We start from the raw sequence: 18971 nt of genomic DNA on the forward strand, positions 1-18971 counted from the left end.
CGGGGGGGGGGGGCCGCGCAGCCCCCGTGGGGAGCCGGTGCCCACCCCTGGCCCGGTGTGAAGGGCAGCGGCGGCGCTGAGTCCCCCACCCACTTCCAGCGCTGGCCCTGCGGTGCCGCCGGCTGCACACCGTGTACCAGAGCGCGGAGTTGCCCGAGACACACCAAATGCTGCGGCAAACGGTCCGGGACTTCGCGGAGAAGGAGCTGATGCCGCTTGCAGCGCAGCTGGACAAGGAGCACCGCTTCCCGGCCGAGCAGGTGGGTGCGGGGGTTGGTATGGCACAGCCAGAGACTCCCTTCCTGCTGCTCTGGGGCAGGACCGCTCGGGCTGAAGCAAAATGTACGTCCAGCTCCGGTTTAGCAGAAGATTGAAGTTTAGACCAACTCGTTGCTCTGCATATGGACGTGTAATTCCGACAGGGCATTTCGAGCTCTTCACCTTTACTTGTGCGTCTCTGTATCTGGCTCTAGTACCGCTGAGTTTTTAGTTCTCTTACTGACTTACCTGTGGGCTGTAATACAAATTATAAAATTAATGAAATAATTTTACAGACTTGCACATAATGGTGTATGGTGAGGAAGCATAGATGATATGAATGCATTTCAGATGCTGGAAAAAAGGTATCAGGAGGTACATGCTGATCATCCTCTGGGGGTGTGAACAAATTGAAATTCTAGCCAAACCTGTGATTTCTCTTGGAGAAGGACACACCAGTGTGCGTGTTAAGCAATGAGATACAAAGTTCCAGCAAAATAGATGCTGTTACATTAGCCAAGAGGCTCCAAGCAAATGCTGTCGCTGTCGGAGGCATGGGAGTTTTGTCACATTCCTCTTTCTAGTAACGTATAAGGATCGTAGCCAGGAAAGTCACGCTTATGGTAAGGAAGAAAATAATTTTACTCCTTACTGTTCTCATCTGAGAATTCTGTATTTGATTCTGAGTCTTTTGACTTAATTGTGTAGGGCAAAATTCAAAATGTAAACAAGTGTTTAATAAGATAAAGCAACATATGTAGAGTGAGTGGCTGTCTTGTTCATCCTCTGGATTTGATATGGAGGATTGGTGTTTTGGGTGCCCATATAGGAGGGAAATTATCTAAAAATTCTACCTGGTTCCTCTAAAAGCAAGCAGAGGCTTGTGGTTGCAAAGCAAGGGGTCTAGCTGGGGAACTTGGGGTAGATTGATTGCAATGTAACTAACAGAAGATTCTCTGGGAAGCAAGATCTGGTTTTATTGGGAATGAAAAAAATCACCTTGCACACTGTTTTCCGCAGTCTTTCATTCTGTAAAATTCTTCCCTTGTGCAGTCCTAGGCTGAAGCTCATCAGACTCAAAGATAAAGTTCTGATGATTTTTATCAGCTAGAATTCCCGTTTCTACTGACAGGAGACATGCAAGGGGAGAGCTTTGGTGGGAGTCTGAGGAAATGCTGGTGGAAGTCTCTCTCCCTATTTCACCTTCAAAAGGCTCCCCCCTTCCCAGTACTGAAGAGAGCTCTTTAAACAAGCAAGAGCCTAAACCACAGTGACTGTGTACAGATCCTGCTGCAGTCACTGGGATCTGGGGACATTTACCAGTTTGTTCCAATTCCCATTTCACCAGGAGTTTTGTGCATCTTTTCCTCTGGGTGTAGCCCTCCCATGACCTGTCTTGCTCTCCATGTGTCTGTGTTTGCCTGCACACTGGTGCTGGAGAGGACGTGACCTCTCCATTCCCTGTGTGCAGGTGAAGAAGATGGGTAGCTTAGGGCTGCTGGCTATGGATGTGCCAGAGAAGTACAAAGGAGCAGGCCTCGACTACCTGGCCTATTCCATTGCCGTGGAGGAGATCAGCAGGGGCTGCGCATCCACGGGCGTCATCATCAGTGTCAATAATGTGAGTGTGAGGGGCAGGCATGGAGTGAGGTTGGCATGGGAGAGGGGTGTTTGGGAGAAGTTAATCTGTTCCTGTGGTGGGTTCTCGTGTGTTGGAGAGCACATTAGGGAGTTACTGGATTGGTTGTACCTTCAAGAGGCACTAACAACACTAAATTCTTAAAGTCCCTGTATTTAGGGCCAATACTCAAGTTTGGCTCTGAAGAGCAGAAGCACAAGTGGATCGCTCCCTTCACCAGTGGAGAGAAAATCGGATGTTTTGCCCTCAGTGAACCAGGTGATGTGACTGTTACCATCCCTGTTGCAAAGAACGTGGCGTAGCTTCTTTCCTTGGTCAGGTTTAGGATGGACTTCAGGTCTTTGAAAGTGGAACAGTTTGTAGAAAGGTGGTTTATAGCAGTTCTGTGCAGGTGAAGTCTCAGAACTGCCATCCTATGGTCCCTGCTGAAAGTACTCATTCCCTGTGTGAGCAGAGCTCTGGACTCATCATGCACACATGGGCCTTTCCCCATCCTGTGGGAGGGAAAGTGGTGCCACTACCACAGTTCAAGAGGTGCCGTGAGCTGATGGGGTGCAGGTGGGGGGTGGGTTTGCCCCCAGTGTGTCACCCATCACCTGAGGTTTGTTTGCTGCTGCTTTGCTCAGGAAACGGCAGCGACGCGGGGGCAGCCTCCACTGTGGCGCGCCTGGATGGGGACGAGTGGGTTCTGAACGGCACCAAGGCCTGGATCACCAACGCCTGGGATGCCTCGGCCACAGTGGTGTTTGCTACTACGGATAAATCCCTGAAGCACAAGGTGCAATAGTTTCTACAAGTCAGGAAAAAGGGGTGGGAGTGAAGGAGTTGTGGAGAAGCAGTTTGCAACAGCTTTGTTGCAAAAACAGACTCTGTTTTTGAAGCTGTGCAGGCATTGAGCAGAGGAGGGGCTGATGTGCACTGGCTTTGTTCTGTCTCAGCTCTCTCCTCCCTCCTCTTGGTTACCTAGACATGTGGCTTTTATGTAAAATGGAGGAAGCCTGTTGGCAGCCAAGGAAGTAGGAAGGTAAGAAAGTCCCATTCCTAAGAGTTTGGGTCTTGTTGCAGGGCATTAGTGCATTCCTGGTTCCCATGCCAACAGCTGGGCTGTCACTGGGGAAGAAAGAAGACAAACTGGGAATCCGAGCCTCTTCCACTGCCAACCTGATATTTGAGGACTGCCGGATACCCAAGGCCAACCTCCTGGGGCAGCCAGGAATGGGCTTCAAAATTGCCATGGTAAGAGAGGGGTGGGGTGCAGCTGTGGGTGTGTACAGCCATAGCTCCCAAGCTTACCATTTTGTAAACCATTTCCAGAGGCAGTCACTTCAGTGAGGACTGCTTGCATAAGCTGTTCTGTGTCATGTTAAGGTGTTGACCCTTCTTGCCAACATGGGAGGAATCATTCCCAGAGCTTGATGAATGTTTAATTTACACAGATCTTTGACAGCACTTCTATTGTGGTGGTTCTCAGCTGAAGGAATGCTCATGCCACTGAGGTGCTGTGTCAACAGGGGTAGTATATTTTTTCTCCTTTCTGAACCCTCTGTTCCTCCAGTTTGTACCCATAGATGAAGGGAAAACATGGCATTTCCCCATATGAATGCTGTGGCAGAGGAAAGTTTTCCTGGAAGCCCAGGACAACCTCTGGATAGTGTCTCAAGGTGAATGACAGCTGAGTTATGGTATGCATATGACTTCTGAGGAGGATCAAGGCAGCTGGAAACAGCTTTGTTTCCTGCAGTGAGGCACTGCCCTCTGAGAGTGGTCACTGCTCTCTCTGGAGGGACAAAACACCCTTTGTTGGCCCGACATTTTGGGCTAAGCTCCCTGGAGCAGAGCCCATTCCATTATGTCCAGAACCAAAAGTGGTTGGTGACTGACAGGTTCCTTTAAAGACCTTCAGCCCAGGGTTGAGAAGATGAAGCCTTTTCTCCCTGTGCTGCAATTTCTTCCCGTGCATAGTGGGGCAGAGCAGGTGTTTGAGCGAAGTCAGGTAATTGACTGGATTCACTAATCAGTTTGAAAAATGTTTTCACATGTGCATCCTAATGATGAGGGCAAAAAAGGAAAACTGACCAGATTTCCAAAGTAAAATCAGCTGCAGAGTGAGTCAGGGGTCTGCCTGAAGAGTTCTTTCCAGCCCCTTCCAGAGCAGATCCTTGTGCCGTTTCCCTTATTTTGCACCCTCTTTTTTCTCCCAGCTAATAAGCAATCCCTCTCCTTTCTGCTTCTATTGTTGTACTCCAGCCTTCCCTCTGCAGTGCCAGTGCCTGTTACAGCTCTCTATTCCTGCATAACTGGGAACATTCTGAATTAAGGAGGTCTTCGACCAGAGGATTTTAAGGCTACAGCCGCTTTCTGGCAACATCAGAAACGTGTGTGTACTATTCTTGATCAAGTATGACTTGACATATATATATTTCATGTCTTTCTCAGCAAACTCTGGATGGAGGAAGGATTGGTATTGCCTCACAGGCGCTTGGAATAGCACAGGCAGCTCTGGACTGTGCTGTGGATTATGCTGAGAAGAGAATGGCCTTTGGGTCACCCATCACAAAGCTCCAGGCAGTGCAGGTACAAGCTGGGCACATGGAGCAGTTCCACAGGGTGCTGGGGCTGGTGGAAAGTCTGTGTGTGCTCTCGGGTGTGGTATCAGGCACACAGTGCACTTTGTACTGTCCGGGATTTAACCTGTTTATAAACAGGGTGATAATTCTGTTTTCAAACACTGTTAAAACTAGTTGTTGGGACAGAGGCTCCTTGTCCTTTACTGGCCCCAGGGGTGGGAGAATTCAGCTATGTCCCCTTGTGCAGGCAGAGGCCCTGGACCAAAGGCAGTGTTTGTTGTTGCAGTTCAAGCTGGCAGACATGGCTGTGGCCTTGGAGGGTGCACGCCTGCTGACCTGGAGAGCCGCTATGCTGAAGGACAATGGAAAGCCCTTCACTAAGGTATTTCCAGCCCTGCTTTTGTCCAGCAGCCACAGCACAGGACACAGGCTTGAGGCCAGGGAACCCCACTCCACAGAGCATCATGGTGCTCAGTGCCTGTCCAGCCAGAGCTGCTGGGGTGTAACCACCAGCAGGTCCTGGGCCTGCTGCCCACCCTTGGGCAGCCTGCCGAGTTCAGCACTGGTTGTAGCTGAGCGGAAAAGGGTGGCTGCTCTCAGCTTGCACCGTCATCAGGCCTGTCTCTCTGCACAGCTGCTCTGTGAGCCTTCAAGCTCCTTCGGCAGGTGGGGGGTTCCTTTGTGTGACAGCTGGACCCTCAGTGATGTTTTCCTTTTCCAAAGGAAGCGGCGATGGCCAAACTGGCTGCATCAGAAGCTGCAACGTCCATCGCTCATCAGGTAACTGTCAATTGACAACTTTGATGTACATCACGTGGGAAGGGACTTTGGATGTCTCACAGGTGCTTTGGGAAGGTGGGATGGAATTTACTAATTTATATTTGAAACACAGCAACCAAGCAAGCAACCAACCTTAGGCTGACACCAATTAGCACAACCATCTTCATGGGTTGTGGGGAAGTAGGAGGATGGCAGGGGTTTATACTGGCCTGTCACAGCTGTATAAAGTGGTCTGTCCAGGGCAGTGGCAGTTTTAAGAAGGAGCAGCAATGTGGGAGAGAGCATGGCATCACCATGGCACCTGGATCAGATCCTCTGTTCCTCAGTTTAGTGTCCCCCATCTTTAATAAAAGTATCTTAGCTGAATACAGATCACTAACAGATTCCTCTGAAGCAATTAATTGTCTATGTGGAATATCCATATGGCTCTTACCCGGATCAATCCTGTTTTATTCCTATGATTGCAAATGAGATGCAGTCATCCCTATGTGTCCCACCCTCCCCATTATACTTGCAGTAGGCTCAACTCCTCTTAAAGTGGCTTTGTGTGTGTGTGTGTGTGCATTCTGCAGAAGACAGAATGCACACACATTTCTTGACCCCGCTTCCTTTCTAACCTGCTGCCTTTGTTTCAGGCTATCCAGATCCTGGGTGGGATGGGCTATGTGACAGAGATGCCAGCAGAACGCCACTACCGCGATGCTCGGATCACTGAGATCTACGAGGGGACTAGTGAAATCCAGAGACTGGTGATCGCAGGCCAGCTTCTGAAGGCCTACCGAGGCTGAGGAAGCTGACTGGAGCAACCTACTGCCCCAAGTGCCTTGTAATGGTGCATGACACTGGCAGAGTTGGACCCTCTTGACTGAGGCTAATGATGGAGGTTTTCCTCACCAATGAGTAACTGACACTCTAGTTAGAATGTGCTGATTCTTCTTTGGACAAAATCTGGTGCGCGGAGGCTGGATTGAGGTTTGTAAGTGATGGCTGTGAGTGCAGGAGGGAGGAGGCAACCTGCGCTTGTAGGGCAGTGTGGGGCTTTTCCTAGACTGGACTGTTGGAATGGCTTGGTGGTGGCAAATTGACAGCACTTCCCAGCCACTCCCTGTTTTGCTAAACTTGCACTTTGTGGCACTGGATAACCAGTGCCAGTGTTAGAGGTGCTGAGAGCCATGACCCCTTTGCCCTGCTCCAGGCTGTGGGTCATGTGCCTCTGCAGATCAGACTGCAGTGGAGTTCAGCTGTGGGATGCAGCTGTGTGTGAGCTCCTACTGGGACAGAGGCTGGGCTGAGGTAATCCCTGCAGCAGGGCACTTCTCACTTCCAGCAGGAGAGAAGCTAGACAGGAGGACATGCAGGGACAACCTACACACAGAGTGCTCTGAGCACAGACTGCGGTTGCTCTCTGTGTATATGTGAAAACACAGATCCGAAAGAATCCCTCAATCTGGGCCGGCAGAGCCCAGCACCTGCTCACTCAGCTGCTCTGGAATGTAGGGATAGAAGGACAGCCAAGCTTCAGTGCCTAGGACTATTTTGTAAAAAAGAAACAACCAAAAAAACCCCTCTGCTCCCAAATCTGCTTCTACACTATCAACAGGAAAGCAAGTGCTTGAAAGGGCAGTAAACAGCCTTTAATGTCTACATGTTTTGGGCAACAAGGAAAGGAAGACATAACACACAAACCTCACCAGGAAGCTTTAGCAGTAGCACATCCTCAATCAGTGACTGTTGTAAGATATTAACTCTTCTAAGAGTCAACAGCCAAAGGAAAAGCTCTAAACTCAGGAAAAGAGGGAAGAGGATTAAGACTACAGCCTCTATGGTCCAGTCCACCTCCTTGTCCAAACAAATAGACTAGCGGTAAATGGTTATTTTCCTGTGGTGCCATTTATTTAGACTTGTGTGCAGAGAAGAAGAGCAGGATTCTGTTACCCGAGAGAGCAGAGAAGAGAAATAAAACCTGATTTTAAAGGACCACCACTCCCTCACCTTTTTTTTTAATGCAGATATGAATTAATTTAGAATAATTTCTTCCAGTCATAAGAAAGAAGCAGAAACCAGCAGGGCCTGCATACACCAGTGAGGCCAGTTCTCAGTGATGTCAGTCATCCCTGTGCAGGGCGCTGGAGGGCAAGGGCATGTTGGGGCGAGGGGCCTCAAGTGCTGAGTTTCTCCTTGCTGCTCTCCAAAGCATAAGGATTGATAGAATTCACCGGGCAGTGCATTCAACAGGAGCATTCCTACTGGAAAACCATTCCAGTGATCATGAATGTGTTGTAAATTATGGAGGGCTTCTCTGAATGAGAGGCTTGATTTTAGCCTGTGTCACCACTTTGATTATTGCAGGCTCACTTCCACAATGGTATGTGAGGATGTGGGATACCATTTTACAGTAACTTCTCCTTGGAGCCTCTGAGGCAGAACAGGAGCTGCAGGTACATGAGGACTTCAGCAGTGCGGAGTTCCTGTTATGCTGCGCTCCAGCTGACCCCAGAGTAAGCCAGCACAGTCAGTCACACTTCTGCCAGCCCCTTTCCCCTGTCATCTAAGCATTGCTTGGAGCCACTGTGCTGTCAGCGCTTGCTGCCCTGGCTCTCTTCACCCTCCTTCATTACCAGCTCTAATTGGCTACAGCTTCTCTCCAGAGCAGAATGAAACCATCCCTGTACCCCACCATGGTGGCTGTGACCACCTCAGCTGACAGAGAACACCTGGAGAACCTACAAGCTCGAGGTATTAAAAAAAAGGACTTTTTTTTTTTTTTCAGAAAGCTTTCAAACAAAATCTTTTTGAAACTTTTTCCCTGCTGCCACAGATTCAGAGAGATCTCAGTGCCCTGTGACACTGCACTGACCACAGCAGTGCTTTGGGGTAAAACAGCATGGTTACACACAAAGGCACAGAGCTCCCAGGGTAAAGCAATGGCTCTTCTCAGGGCAAGATACTTCAAGCTTACTCCTCGCTGCTGCTGGCTGAGAGAACTTCGTGTGATGAGTGTGTGTCTGCTCCTCAGGGCTGTTGCAGAGGAACTGCTGAAAGGGCAAAACACAAACAAGTTTTGCAGCATTAAATCAGAAACTCTTACAAAGCCATCCTCAGCACACCTAGGTGTAGGCAGGGCGAGGCTCTCCTTGGAGAAAAGGGTCTGTTCACAGACGAAGCCACAACTTTCTATCAATTGACAAACTCAGACAACATTGCAAACTTGGGGCACAGAGATGAGAAAACCAGGTTATACATACATAAGAAACAAGTGGGGTAGGAGATTAGTCACTTTTCAAGAACAAAAGCTATACTTCTCAAGGACTTTGTGGTTTGTGCCCCCCAATGCTCTTAAGAATACATGAAACTGGTTATGAAGCATGAAGCAGGTGGAGCCTGAACTAGAATACTTTCTTAGAAAACATAGTTACAGTAACTAGGAGTTACTTGCTGCCCCACCTTAGACCTGATAGCTCGTATATCACATCATAGCTCAGACTCTTCGAGTTCCCAACAGACTAAAGGAAGAGATGAGCTGTTCTGAAAAAAGGACAAATTTATTCTGATTTTAAATTAGATCTTTGTTTTGCCTAAGATGAGAGCCTTCAATATCAACACAGACCTGGCAACAGCACATTCAGGTTATATTGGGAATTTGGAAAAGATGGAAAATACTAAATTTGAAAGACATCCTGAAGTAAAAAAGCAAAGTGTCTGGAAGAATAATAGAATGAAGACATGGAATAGTGATAACAATATGTGACAGTGCTGTAACTTGAATGAAAAATGAAGTTTACTACTTCTTACCTAAAAAAACCAATTTCAAATTCAAATTTTGAAACTCATGTTTGCAAGGTGAAGTGTGACCTTAGGGAAATGTCAGCATACAAACAGTACCATTTCTAAGCTATTCCCAAAGATGCAGCAGAGAACTAGACCTGTCAGGAGATTTGTACACTACAGTTCTGGTCCATGTCCTGACAACTGTACTATAAGCACACCCTAGTCTATCACTTTTTTGCCAGCCTTTTACCTCTTGCAAGAAGGCTTATGTTAGTCAGTTATTAAAATAGTTATTTTTAACAACTTTCCAGAAGAAAGGGCAGGTGGTTGGGCAATCTCACTGCAGGACTTTGTGTCAAGTAGTTTATTAAGGAGTTCAGCCAAGAAGGCATCAGCACCTGTACCAGACCCAACAGGGATAGGAACCCAGGTCCTATACTGTCTCCCAAAATCCAGAGGACCCAAAGCAGCCTGTACAGCTTGATCCTCAAGCAGAGGAGTCACAACAGACTGGAAAGACAAGGATCAAAGGGAGGGCCCACAGCTGAGCAGCCAGGTAGGATCCATTTCTAATCCCCCTGAATGGTTGAGGTGGTTTAAGGTGGGAGAGCTGTGGGACAAAGCTTAGCAACTTTAACTTAAAGGTCTGGGAGAGCACTTTTCTTAGGACAGTTAAACTTCAGTGAACCTCTGCCAAGCACCAAAGTCCTTTTCCTGCTGGCTGAAGAGGCAGCAAATCCCTTCCAGTGCAATGTGTGCTCACCTGGGCAGGGCCAGGGCTGGGCAGCAGCATAATTTTGAGGGGCAGAGACAGAGGGCTCAGTAAGGGCATACTCAGGTCTCCTGGTGCAGGAGAAGGGCACAGAGTGCAGGAAGGCAATACAGCTTAATAAGGAAGGCCAGGCTTTTTCTGGAAAGCTAAATTAATTCTCATTAAGTATTTAACAATTAGCACTTCTAGAACTTTTTCCAGAATGCTTCTCTAAGTGTAGAAATTGTTCATAACGACGCTTTGCAGGCATGGCATAAAAATGCTGCTGCAAAACAGAGAACGACCTTGTATTTTAATTCCAGAGGAATCCCAAAAAAATAATTCTGAAGGAGGGACCTGATGTGAAGCTGATGGCACCCGAGTTGTGCACAACTGTCAGGTAGGCTGGGCAGATAAAGCAGCAGCAAAGTGGATCTGAAGTTGTTATTCCACTGCCTGGAACCTCTCAGCAAAACAAAAGCCACCAAAAAAGTCTTTTTTATTTGAATACCCTCCTCAATATTTTATTCACCTTAGGTTTGAGGTATAGCTCAAAATGGATGCCTTTCTACTGTCCCAAGCAAGTCCGGGACCTAACACCTGGCATGAACAGAAAAAGCAGATTCTCAATGAAGAACTATTGATTTCATTAAAAAGTGATAGTTATCTCAGGATGAGCACTGCAGGCACATGGTAGAGGGAATGCTTTCAGCTAAAGGAGAGGACTCGGGTGGGTGTGTATGAGAGATAAAGTCACAATGTCCCCCTCTGCCACACCCACCCACATTTGCTAAATCTCAGTCCCCCTGGCCCTGAGGGCTGAGCTGTGTCTTACTGTTTTTCCTGGGACATTCCAGCTGTCTTGGAGGTTCATCCCAGCCAGCTCAGGGCATCAGCCCCTCTGCCACCCGTGCCAGACTTGCCTGAGAACAGAGGAAGGGGTTAATTTGTGACATTAATGACAGTGCAAACATGTGGCTGGACAAAATTTCCTGCCATGTCCAATACACTCTTGTACCACCTGACACTGCTGAGAGCTTCAGGTGTTTCACCACCCCCCCCCCCCAATCTGGAACAAAACCGGTCCCAAAGTCACCTCACTGCATGGTCAGTCAGTCTCCAGCATTCATTCTTTTCCCATCCCACTAACAGTTCCTAGCATCTATCAACTAGCAAGAGCTAGGAGCTCTCGGGAGAGCTCCCCAAACCCCGCTTGGCACAGTGCTTGAAAGGAAAAAAGTTTAGTTACCTCAGGGAAGCCTTTCAGTCAATAAAAGAACAACTGGAACTGCTGGTTTTAAAAAAGGAACAATAAAATCCACATTTTCACAGGCTACAGGTACAAAGCAGTCAACACACAAACTCCAACCAGTCACAACAGTAAAAGACAGTTTTTTCTTTTTTTTTTCTTTGAGGGGCAGGGGCATGGAAAAATACAGCACACTAATGAAACAAAATGCAAAAAATACAAAAAAATAGAAAATAGAAAAAAATGTATTTACAAGTGATACATTACTATGATCAGAAAGCACAAAGACAACTGCTGCTATAATACATGCACTGGTCAAGAAGGAACTACTAAAAACCTGCAAGGAAGCTGTTTAAAAAAAAAAAATCAAAAAAAGAAAAAAAAAAAAGAAAAAAGACACCCCCACCTCTTCCCCCCTCAGACACACAGGGCTCGGTTTGAACATTTTTTTTCCCTGGTTTGCTACATTGATCAAATCAAATATCCCCTAAAGCCCATGGTACAACCAGTACAAATACTACACTTGGTTTTAAATTGCAGTTTCAGTTGTAGGAGGGGGGAAAAAACAGCAGCTCATTGTAGATCCATATACATAAAGCCAGAGTAACTGTGCTACATGCTAAAAATTACAGCAAGCCCCTGTCTGCTACACAGCATGATCTTAACAGGTTTTCCTTTTTATTTATTCATATATATATCTATATGTGTGTATATATATATGTATAAAAATCGTGCCCTTTTTCACTGCAATATGACATCTGGGTGGAAATGTAACTTGTTACAACAAATTTTTATATGTATACTGCAAGAAGTCACTCAATGTCTGTGGATTTAATAAGTAACCTCACACCACAGGAAATATTTAATAAATCAAAAAAACCCAATATTGTGACAGAAGACCTTCTGTCTCAGTTCTTTTCAAAACTGAGGTCCTGCAGGAAACTGGTCCCAATGTCCACAAGGGGTTCTCTGAAGAAGCCTCAGTTTGCTTAACCGTTTTTGCATTTAGTGTTCACAAGTTTTTGAACGACTTCAAGCCGTTTTTAGTTTCAAGTCTGTCTCTTCCTCTCTCACAAAGGTAATAGTCTGGTACTAATCCATCTGAGTAAGGAAAAGAGGAAAGTGGCTGCAGTTGTACAAAGGGTCCCCAATTCCACATCTGCAGGGAGATACGGAGTCACGTGGAGCTCTGGGATTTTAGCTTTTGTTTCTTTCCCTCCTTTAATACAAAGTCTGTTCATACATGTCCCGTCACTGGTACCTTCCCAAGTACCAGCCAGTCCAGCTTTAGGAGACAACAAAGCCACAAGTTAAAGTGAAAAGGACCAAGGCAGAAGTTCAGGTCACTTCCTGTCCATTCCATCATACTTCCAGGAAACGGGAGCTGCTGGACTTGGAGTGGAAAGGCTCAGACCACATGCGACGTAGATCACCCTAGGCAGGGAAACAGCACAAGGACCATGCCCTCAGAAACTCTCAACTGTGCTTAGAATTCACATTTTAAAATGCACACAGAACGGCAAACATATCTTAGAGTAAATCTATTCTTCACCTGTTTCTCAAATTACAATAGACAGTAAAAATAAATCCTTTTCCCTGTCAGGCCAGAATGTCTTATTTGTAGAGCAGATATACCCAAAATAGGTTTCTGATGGGAAAGAAATGATTATTTAGGTTGAAAATCCTGCCCTTTCTCATGTTCTGCTCTGCAGAGTGCTAGATGTGTGCTTCAACAACAGCCCTGGAACAGGAAAGGTAAATTTTAAAATTTCTGTTTAGAACGGGTGACGGGGAAGAGGAAAGCAAGGTTTTGCCTCTCCAATCACTGTTCAGATTTTGTACACGTGGTATTTCATGACCAACTGGACAAGGACAAATTCACTTATTCAATTAAAACAATTTAATATTTCAGAATTTATTTAGTTTATAATTACTGGTACTTTATGTCCATTAATGATCTTCTATTTCAGGAACTCATCTCTCAGTTGCTCAGTCCTCTGAAATGAAGACTGACCTGACAGCAGCAGTCCCCCTCTGTTCTGGGCCAGGGCTGCCAGGGACACACATCATCCTCCTGAGATGTGTGCATTGCTGCCCAATGCAAGGACACTGACCCTGCTGCCAGCTGGCCCAGAGCTTCCTGCTGCCCACATGTCCTCCCCTCTTACCTTTAAATAGGCCATGGTGAGGAGTGGCAATAAAGTGAATGGTACCAAATAGAGCAGGGCAGGCTGGGCTGCCCGGTGAATACGAGAAGCTACTGTTGCAGTTAATAAACCTGTAAGAAAAAAAAGTCACTATAAATATCTTCAGGTTGCATGCGGATGTTTCTCAGCATTTCATCCACTGAGGTTTCCTTCACCCTCATTATGAGACACAGGTGAGGAAAAGTTACTTCTCTGTGCTTTGCTTTCCCTGAATGCAGTTAAAACAAGCAAAACAGTGAAAAATTACTCTATTTTAGTATTGGGCTGTGTTGAGCCACTTGGTCCAGTTTTGAATTTCAGACTAAGCCAAGAATAATTCAGACAAAATACAACAAAAGGTGAAGGGGGGAAGCTGATTGCATTGCACTGAAGTGCTGCTCTTGAGACTGCTGGTGTGTGGCCCCTGGCCTGAGCAGTAGGGGCTCATGGGAAGGGCTGTACACATCAGGAATGACTTTCCTGAACACTTGCCAGCAGGGAGTGTAGGGGGAAAAATCGAGGTGTGGGGGAAAGAAGGCTATTGGTAGGAAATGATCTTTCCTTTTCAGCCTCAGAAGGGCCACAGGAGGTCAGGATATGCACACGCATGCCCTGACTGGAGGGAAAAGCCTATTTTATACTAGGCAGGAAAGGGCTGGCTACAGCAAATTATAAACAGCATTCCAGTTGTAACTACTGATGATTTTCTGTATGTACTACTATGTCACAGGATCAGAATACAAATATGCAGGAATTGCCTAGGTGAATTGCTTAGATCTGCTATGTACTGTGCACAGCAAAATTCATCTGGAAACTCCCATATTTTTCCCATCACTCAGGTATGAACTACGACACTTTCTATGCCAGTGAAGCAAAGTGCCAAGTGCTAACAAAACCACTGATAATCTCTTTCATCCTCTATGTAAAATACAACTACGAAAAAAAAAAATCTCAAAGACTATAGACTATGCCAATAAACACAAAGAGAGGAGGATTAAAAAGAACATAACCAAGCATTCTCTTAAAGCCTCTTTACACTTGCTTTCATTATCTTTTAAACCTACTACAGTAATCCCATGTCTGCTCACTTAGGCAGCTCTTCATATTGAACTAATTACTCACCTACAAAATAGCCAATAAGTGTGCAGTGAAAGTAAGAGACCTTCTGCATACGCCCAGAGATGTTCCCTGGTCCTGGGGCACCGCAGGAATCACTGTTGGCTTGTTTTTTGTAGTTATCGTAGCGCAGGACAAAGCAGAGCAGAAGCCCTGGCATCACAATATCTCCAATCCCCAGCATGGAGAAGTGGCTGCCTGTGGAACTAAAGAGCAACTGGAATTGGGTTCATGCCCAAAACACAAGATGATAAGCTCTAGACTCCTCCACTGTGGTTTTGAGCTTCATTTGGCACAGCCCCTCTTTCTACCAGCAAACTTGCACATAGCAGAACCCAATGCTGGCTAATGAGGTTTTCCTCAGTGATTTCTCCACCATCTCAGCTTTACACAAACCATTTGGGCAGGGATGACATTGCTCCAAACCAGTTTCCTTCTCCCAGTAGTGTTTACACTGCTTTTGCCCTTAACTCACTCAATGAAACAGATCCATTGACACAGTATTTCAGTCCTCTCCCTCCTCAGCGCTGATGAGAGGGACCAGCTGGCCCTTTTTATCTGTTTGATTACCATTGATAAGCAGTGCACCTTCATCCCCGTGCACATAGATATAAAACAAGGCAGTACATCCATTTTGGATATTCGGACAAAACAGAAAACTACAGTCTTGTCAGATTCCCAGAAAAGAGCCAGTTGTGAAAAAGATTAAGAACTAAAATCGTCTATTATCTTAAATCCAAGATGTTTTTCATGAAAATGAAGGCAAATTAAGTTATCACAAAGTTGACAAAGTGAACAATTTTGTTTTTATCATTGCAGACAATCATCTTCTAATCTCTCTAAGTTCAGCATCCCAACATCTAAAGAAACAAGAACAGAGTAATATGCCAACAAAACCTACTGCTTGACTGCTGCTGCACCGAGCTTACTACCCCACCAGGCCCTGTGCGTGTCTGCTTATAGATCTGAGCCATCAGGGAACCACTGGAGCAGGGACATATGGAATAATGTCCCTCCAGCACTGTGCTTGCCTGGTAACCCACCCTTGCTTAGATCAGTTTCCAACCCCTTCCCAATCATCTGCAATTATGCAGTAATCCAGGCTATTCTGATGTTATAATAAACCTCAGATCTTTTGCTTTTAAGTGTAAGGTCACACTAGCAATCATCAGGCTGCAGAACTCACACAAATGTTGAAAAGTGTATGCTCCTCTGAACAGGGCACCTTTTACCCCAGTCAGGGTCTCTTCTCTACAAATGAGCAAGGTGTCCAGTCCTCACTGCTCATTATACTCCTCTTTAGCATGAAGAGGGAATGACTGAACAGGGATCTAGGCTGGTATTTCCCAACAGAATTAGTACTGTTAAGTCTATGGAGGGAAAACATTTCTCATGTAATATAGTAAAAGAAGCTTTTACCTTGGGAATACAAGTTTGCCAGGCAGTGACAGACGGGGAACATCTCTGCCCACATTTGGTCCCAGGTGAAGTTTCCGGGACAACACGTCCAGGGGATTATCAGCTGGTTGTGTGGCCACTTTCACCATAACATTGCTGTTGAAGATGTAGGCAGAAAAAAAGACCTACAGAGCAAGGAAATCAGAAGTCACAAACTGCAATTACACAGCAACTCAAGCTGCATGTATTTTTGCTTTGCCTATTGAAGAAAAGAAAGGATATTTTCCAAATTTTCCATATACATATGATGATGAAAGGCAAAATGTATTTCAAAAATTCAGCTAGAGCTTTTTACACTATTAATCCTCAAGAATAACTGGAATATACTTTCTGATATCAAGATACTGATTAATACCTTGAGATCCTTTGGCAAAGGATCTGTCTGGACAACAAGCAGATAGTGTGGGATGACAAATGCAGATAACAGCACCCTGAATATAGGAGAAAGCTGCAGAACAGAAGAGGTGACCATAGTGCTCACTCATAAATGGAATGAGGCAGCCCTTGTTTCCAAGAGGCTTTTATGCTACAGCCCATCCCACTGGAAAACTGCCTGGCTGCCAGAGCTGTCAGTGGGTGCTGCCCTGGATCAGTGCTCAGTGTTATGCAAAGGTAAAACAAACCCCTCTTCCTATTACAAAATACATTCTGTCAGGTTTCTTGTAGAAGTGCACTAGGATTTTATGCCAACTTTTCTGGCTGCAAGTCCATTCACATTCCTGTTCTGCATATAATCAGAAGCCAACACATGCACCCTTTGCTGGTGTGGACATGGCTTTCTTTGTGTGTATGGGAAATGCTTGTTCCCATCTTCAGAGGGCTTTCAAAATTTGAGGTCCAAATTTTTTTTTAATATAATATGCAAAAGTCAAAATATTCTAATCTTATTTCTGGTTTTTTTTCAAGTAATTAGCAAGAAGATAATTCTGTATCCTGTTGTAGAATTCAGCATCTCAGAATGGAGTGGTGGAGCTGATCTTTTGGCTTTGCCAGATTTCATCAACTTTACACCAGCAAACTTCATGTAAAACTAGTCCCAAGCTGATTACAAATCCAAAGCATAAAAACAGTTTTAGCAAAACCAAACCAAACACTTACCCAAAAGACATCATAAATTAGTAACCCAGAGAGCAGCAAGCAGGAAACCTTCAGGCTCGGTAGCCGAACAAAGGCTATCATTGCAACACACAGGCCCATAGCCAGAGCTACAAAATGCAAGACATTATTAGTTCATTAAAAATAGCAAAACAAACAGAAAAACACCAATCCCAAGCCACTATCTCCCCCTAGAACCCCAAAGAAGCCTCTGTTTGCACCTGTGCAGCTCAGCACGCACTTAGATGACTGTCTACCATTTCCAGACAGTGAAATTCTTAACAGGGTTAAGCAAAGTCAAAATACAGTCAGTAGCCAACTGCAAACACGTCCCCATAGAAGCAGAGATCACTCTGCAGGCACAACTGCCTGTTCTACTCAACTTCCACCACCCACCACAAAGAAATGTTTCCACCTCCTCTGCCTAGAGACTCCATCTCCCCTGTACAACCCTGACTACCCACTTTAAAACAGAAGCAACAAAACAACTTTGAATTCTCTGTGCCTCAAACACAAACCTCTACTTTTCCTCTATTAGGTTTTCTAACAAATGCATAAAATAAATAAGATCCTTGACTCTTAATTCAGAAAGGGCGTGGTTACGTGACTTGTTAGAACTTGGTCTAACAAAAACCCATTCAAACCAAACTTCTGCTTGGGCAAGACTGTGCAAGACTGCCTGAATACCATGAAACGTCACCATTTAGATATCCAGGGATTTCCCAATAACCAAAATGTGTGTGAAAGCTTAGGGGGAAAAAATATGGGTAAGTTTTTTCCTAATCCCTCCTAAGAGTGAGTTTTCAGCCAGATCAGTGAGCTGAAGAACATAACACAGCTCAGATTTTCACTCTGTACCAAGGGGAATTTTGTCAGGGTAGAAAGGTAAGATTTTAAACAAAAACCCAGTCTTCACATCTGTGTCATTGCCTGCTTCTTTAAGCCCAGCCTCAGCTACCAAGGACACTTAACTGACAACTGAATGTATTTCTACTGGTTACAAGTAAATCCCCAAAGAAATACTTAAAATGAAACAAATTTTCAAAAAAAATCTTAAAAAGCAAATTGGCTTTTATCTATGGTATCAGCCTATTTGCAAGGAATAATGGAGCCCTGCTGGGATCAGATTACAGTCAATCATGCAGACATTTGTCAACAAAATGTCTTTGTCTAACACGACACAGAATTTGTAAGAAGTTACAATCCCATTTTTGCCAACTGGAACTGCAGGGGAAGCCAATTCATTACACATATGCCCACCAGTGTGACAACTGGACTCAGCCAAAATGGACAAATTAACTTCTGGATTCTCAGGCTGTAATTATGGGGCTGTGAAGCCACCTTACACTTGCATTTCACCTGAAAGCTGGGGCGATCTTCCATCCAATCACTAGGGAAGCACATCTATATGCATTCAAGGAATAAGCATGCCCCAGAGGCCTCCTGCCAGCGTGGCTGCTTGCAGTGCCTAGGGGCTGCATCCCAGCAACTCTGTCAAGTCCACCTTATCTCTTGAGAACTGGCAACCTTAGCACAACCCTAAGTGTCACAGCAGCCAGTTTGAACAAAGCAATGGGATTACTGACATAAAAATGCACCCTAACTCACGCTGCAGAACTGTAAGAAACTGCACAGCAAGCTACAAAATGTGAGCAAATTATTGAGTTTTGAAAAATTTGACACAGCAAAGCAGCAAGAAAAAGAACTGTATTCAGTAATTCAGTATAGCCATCAGTTACAGACTTCCTGGGCAGAAGAGCAAATACAACGGAACAGACTGTTTTAAATTAAAGAGGTTTCTCTAAAGCCAGTGTCAATAATAGCTCAAGCAAGCCTATATTTAGGAGAGGATTTTCAGGTTATAATTAATGAGAAATGGAAATATTTTAACTAGTGTGAGTTTTATCTATTGGTCACACACTCCATTTCTCTCTCACTGAACACAGGCACATGCCCAAGGCATCAAACTAAGCAAATACTGGGTAGAAAAGGAGATGGAAAAAATCCTTCAGAGCTGACAGTGAAATACACATGCTAATAATTACACAGTTTTGCAACTACTTTAAGAAACGCTGGTAAGTTTAAAAAGCAAGAGAAGCAGGAA

General features: G+C 45.2%; 2 protein-coding genes across 4 annotated transcripts in view; one reads left to right on the plus strand and one right to left on the minus strand.

The window, feature by feature from the left end:
* The window catches only part of ACADS (acyl-CoA dehydrogenase, C-2 to C-3 short chain), a 9516-nt gene extending 2292 nt beyond the window's left edge, over nt 1-7224 (plus strand). The window contains exons 4-12 of the mRNA XM_017732183.1: nt 79-260; nt 1730-1879; nt 2044-2155; nt 2524-2675; nt 2963-3133; nt 4334-4471; nt 4751-4846; nt 5188-5244; nt 5880-7224. Of these exons, the coding sequence (XP_017587672.1) occupies nt 79-260; nt 1730-1879; nt 2044-2155; nt 2524-2675; nt 2963-3133; nt 4334-4471; nt 4751-4846; nt 5188-5244; nt 5880-6032 (1211 nt within the window). The 3' untranslated portion in view covers nt 6033-7224. The remainder of the gene's footprint in view (nt 1-78; nt 261-1729; nt 1880-2043; nt 2156-2523; nt 2676-2962; nt 3134-4333; nt 4472-4750; nt 4847-5187; nt 5245-5879) is intronic.
* Nucleotides 7225-11239: 4015 nt separating this feature from the next.
* SPPL3 (signal peptide peptidase like 3) overlaps nt 11240-18971 on the minus strand; it is a 57535-nt gene continuing 49803 nt past the window's right edge. For all 3 annotated transcript variants that reach the window (XM_017732196.1, XM_017732195.1, XM_017732197.1), the window contains 5 exons: nt 16871-16977; nt 15734-15897; nt 14321-14520; nt 13181-13290; nt 11240-12446 (listed from right to left, as the gene is read on the minus strand). In XM_017732196.1, the coding sequence (XP_017587685.1) occupies nt 12375-12446; nt 13181-13290; nt 14321-14520; nt 15734-15897; nt 16871-16977 (653 nt within the window). In that variant the 3' untranslated portion in view covers nt 11240-12374. The remainder of the gene's footprint in view (nt 12447-13180; nt 13291-14320; nt 14521-15733; nt 15898-16870; nt 16978-18971) is intronic.

Source organism: Corvus brachyrhynchos, unplaced genomic scaffold (assembly GCF_000691975.1).
Source record: "Corvus brachyrhynchos isolate BGI_N302 unplaced genomic scaffold, ASM69197v1 scaffold864, whole genome shotgun sequence".
In the NCBI taxonomy this organism is placed as follows: domain Eukaryota; kingdom Metazoa; phylum Chordata; class Aves; order Passeriformes; family Corvidae; genus Corvus; species Corvus brachyrhynchos.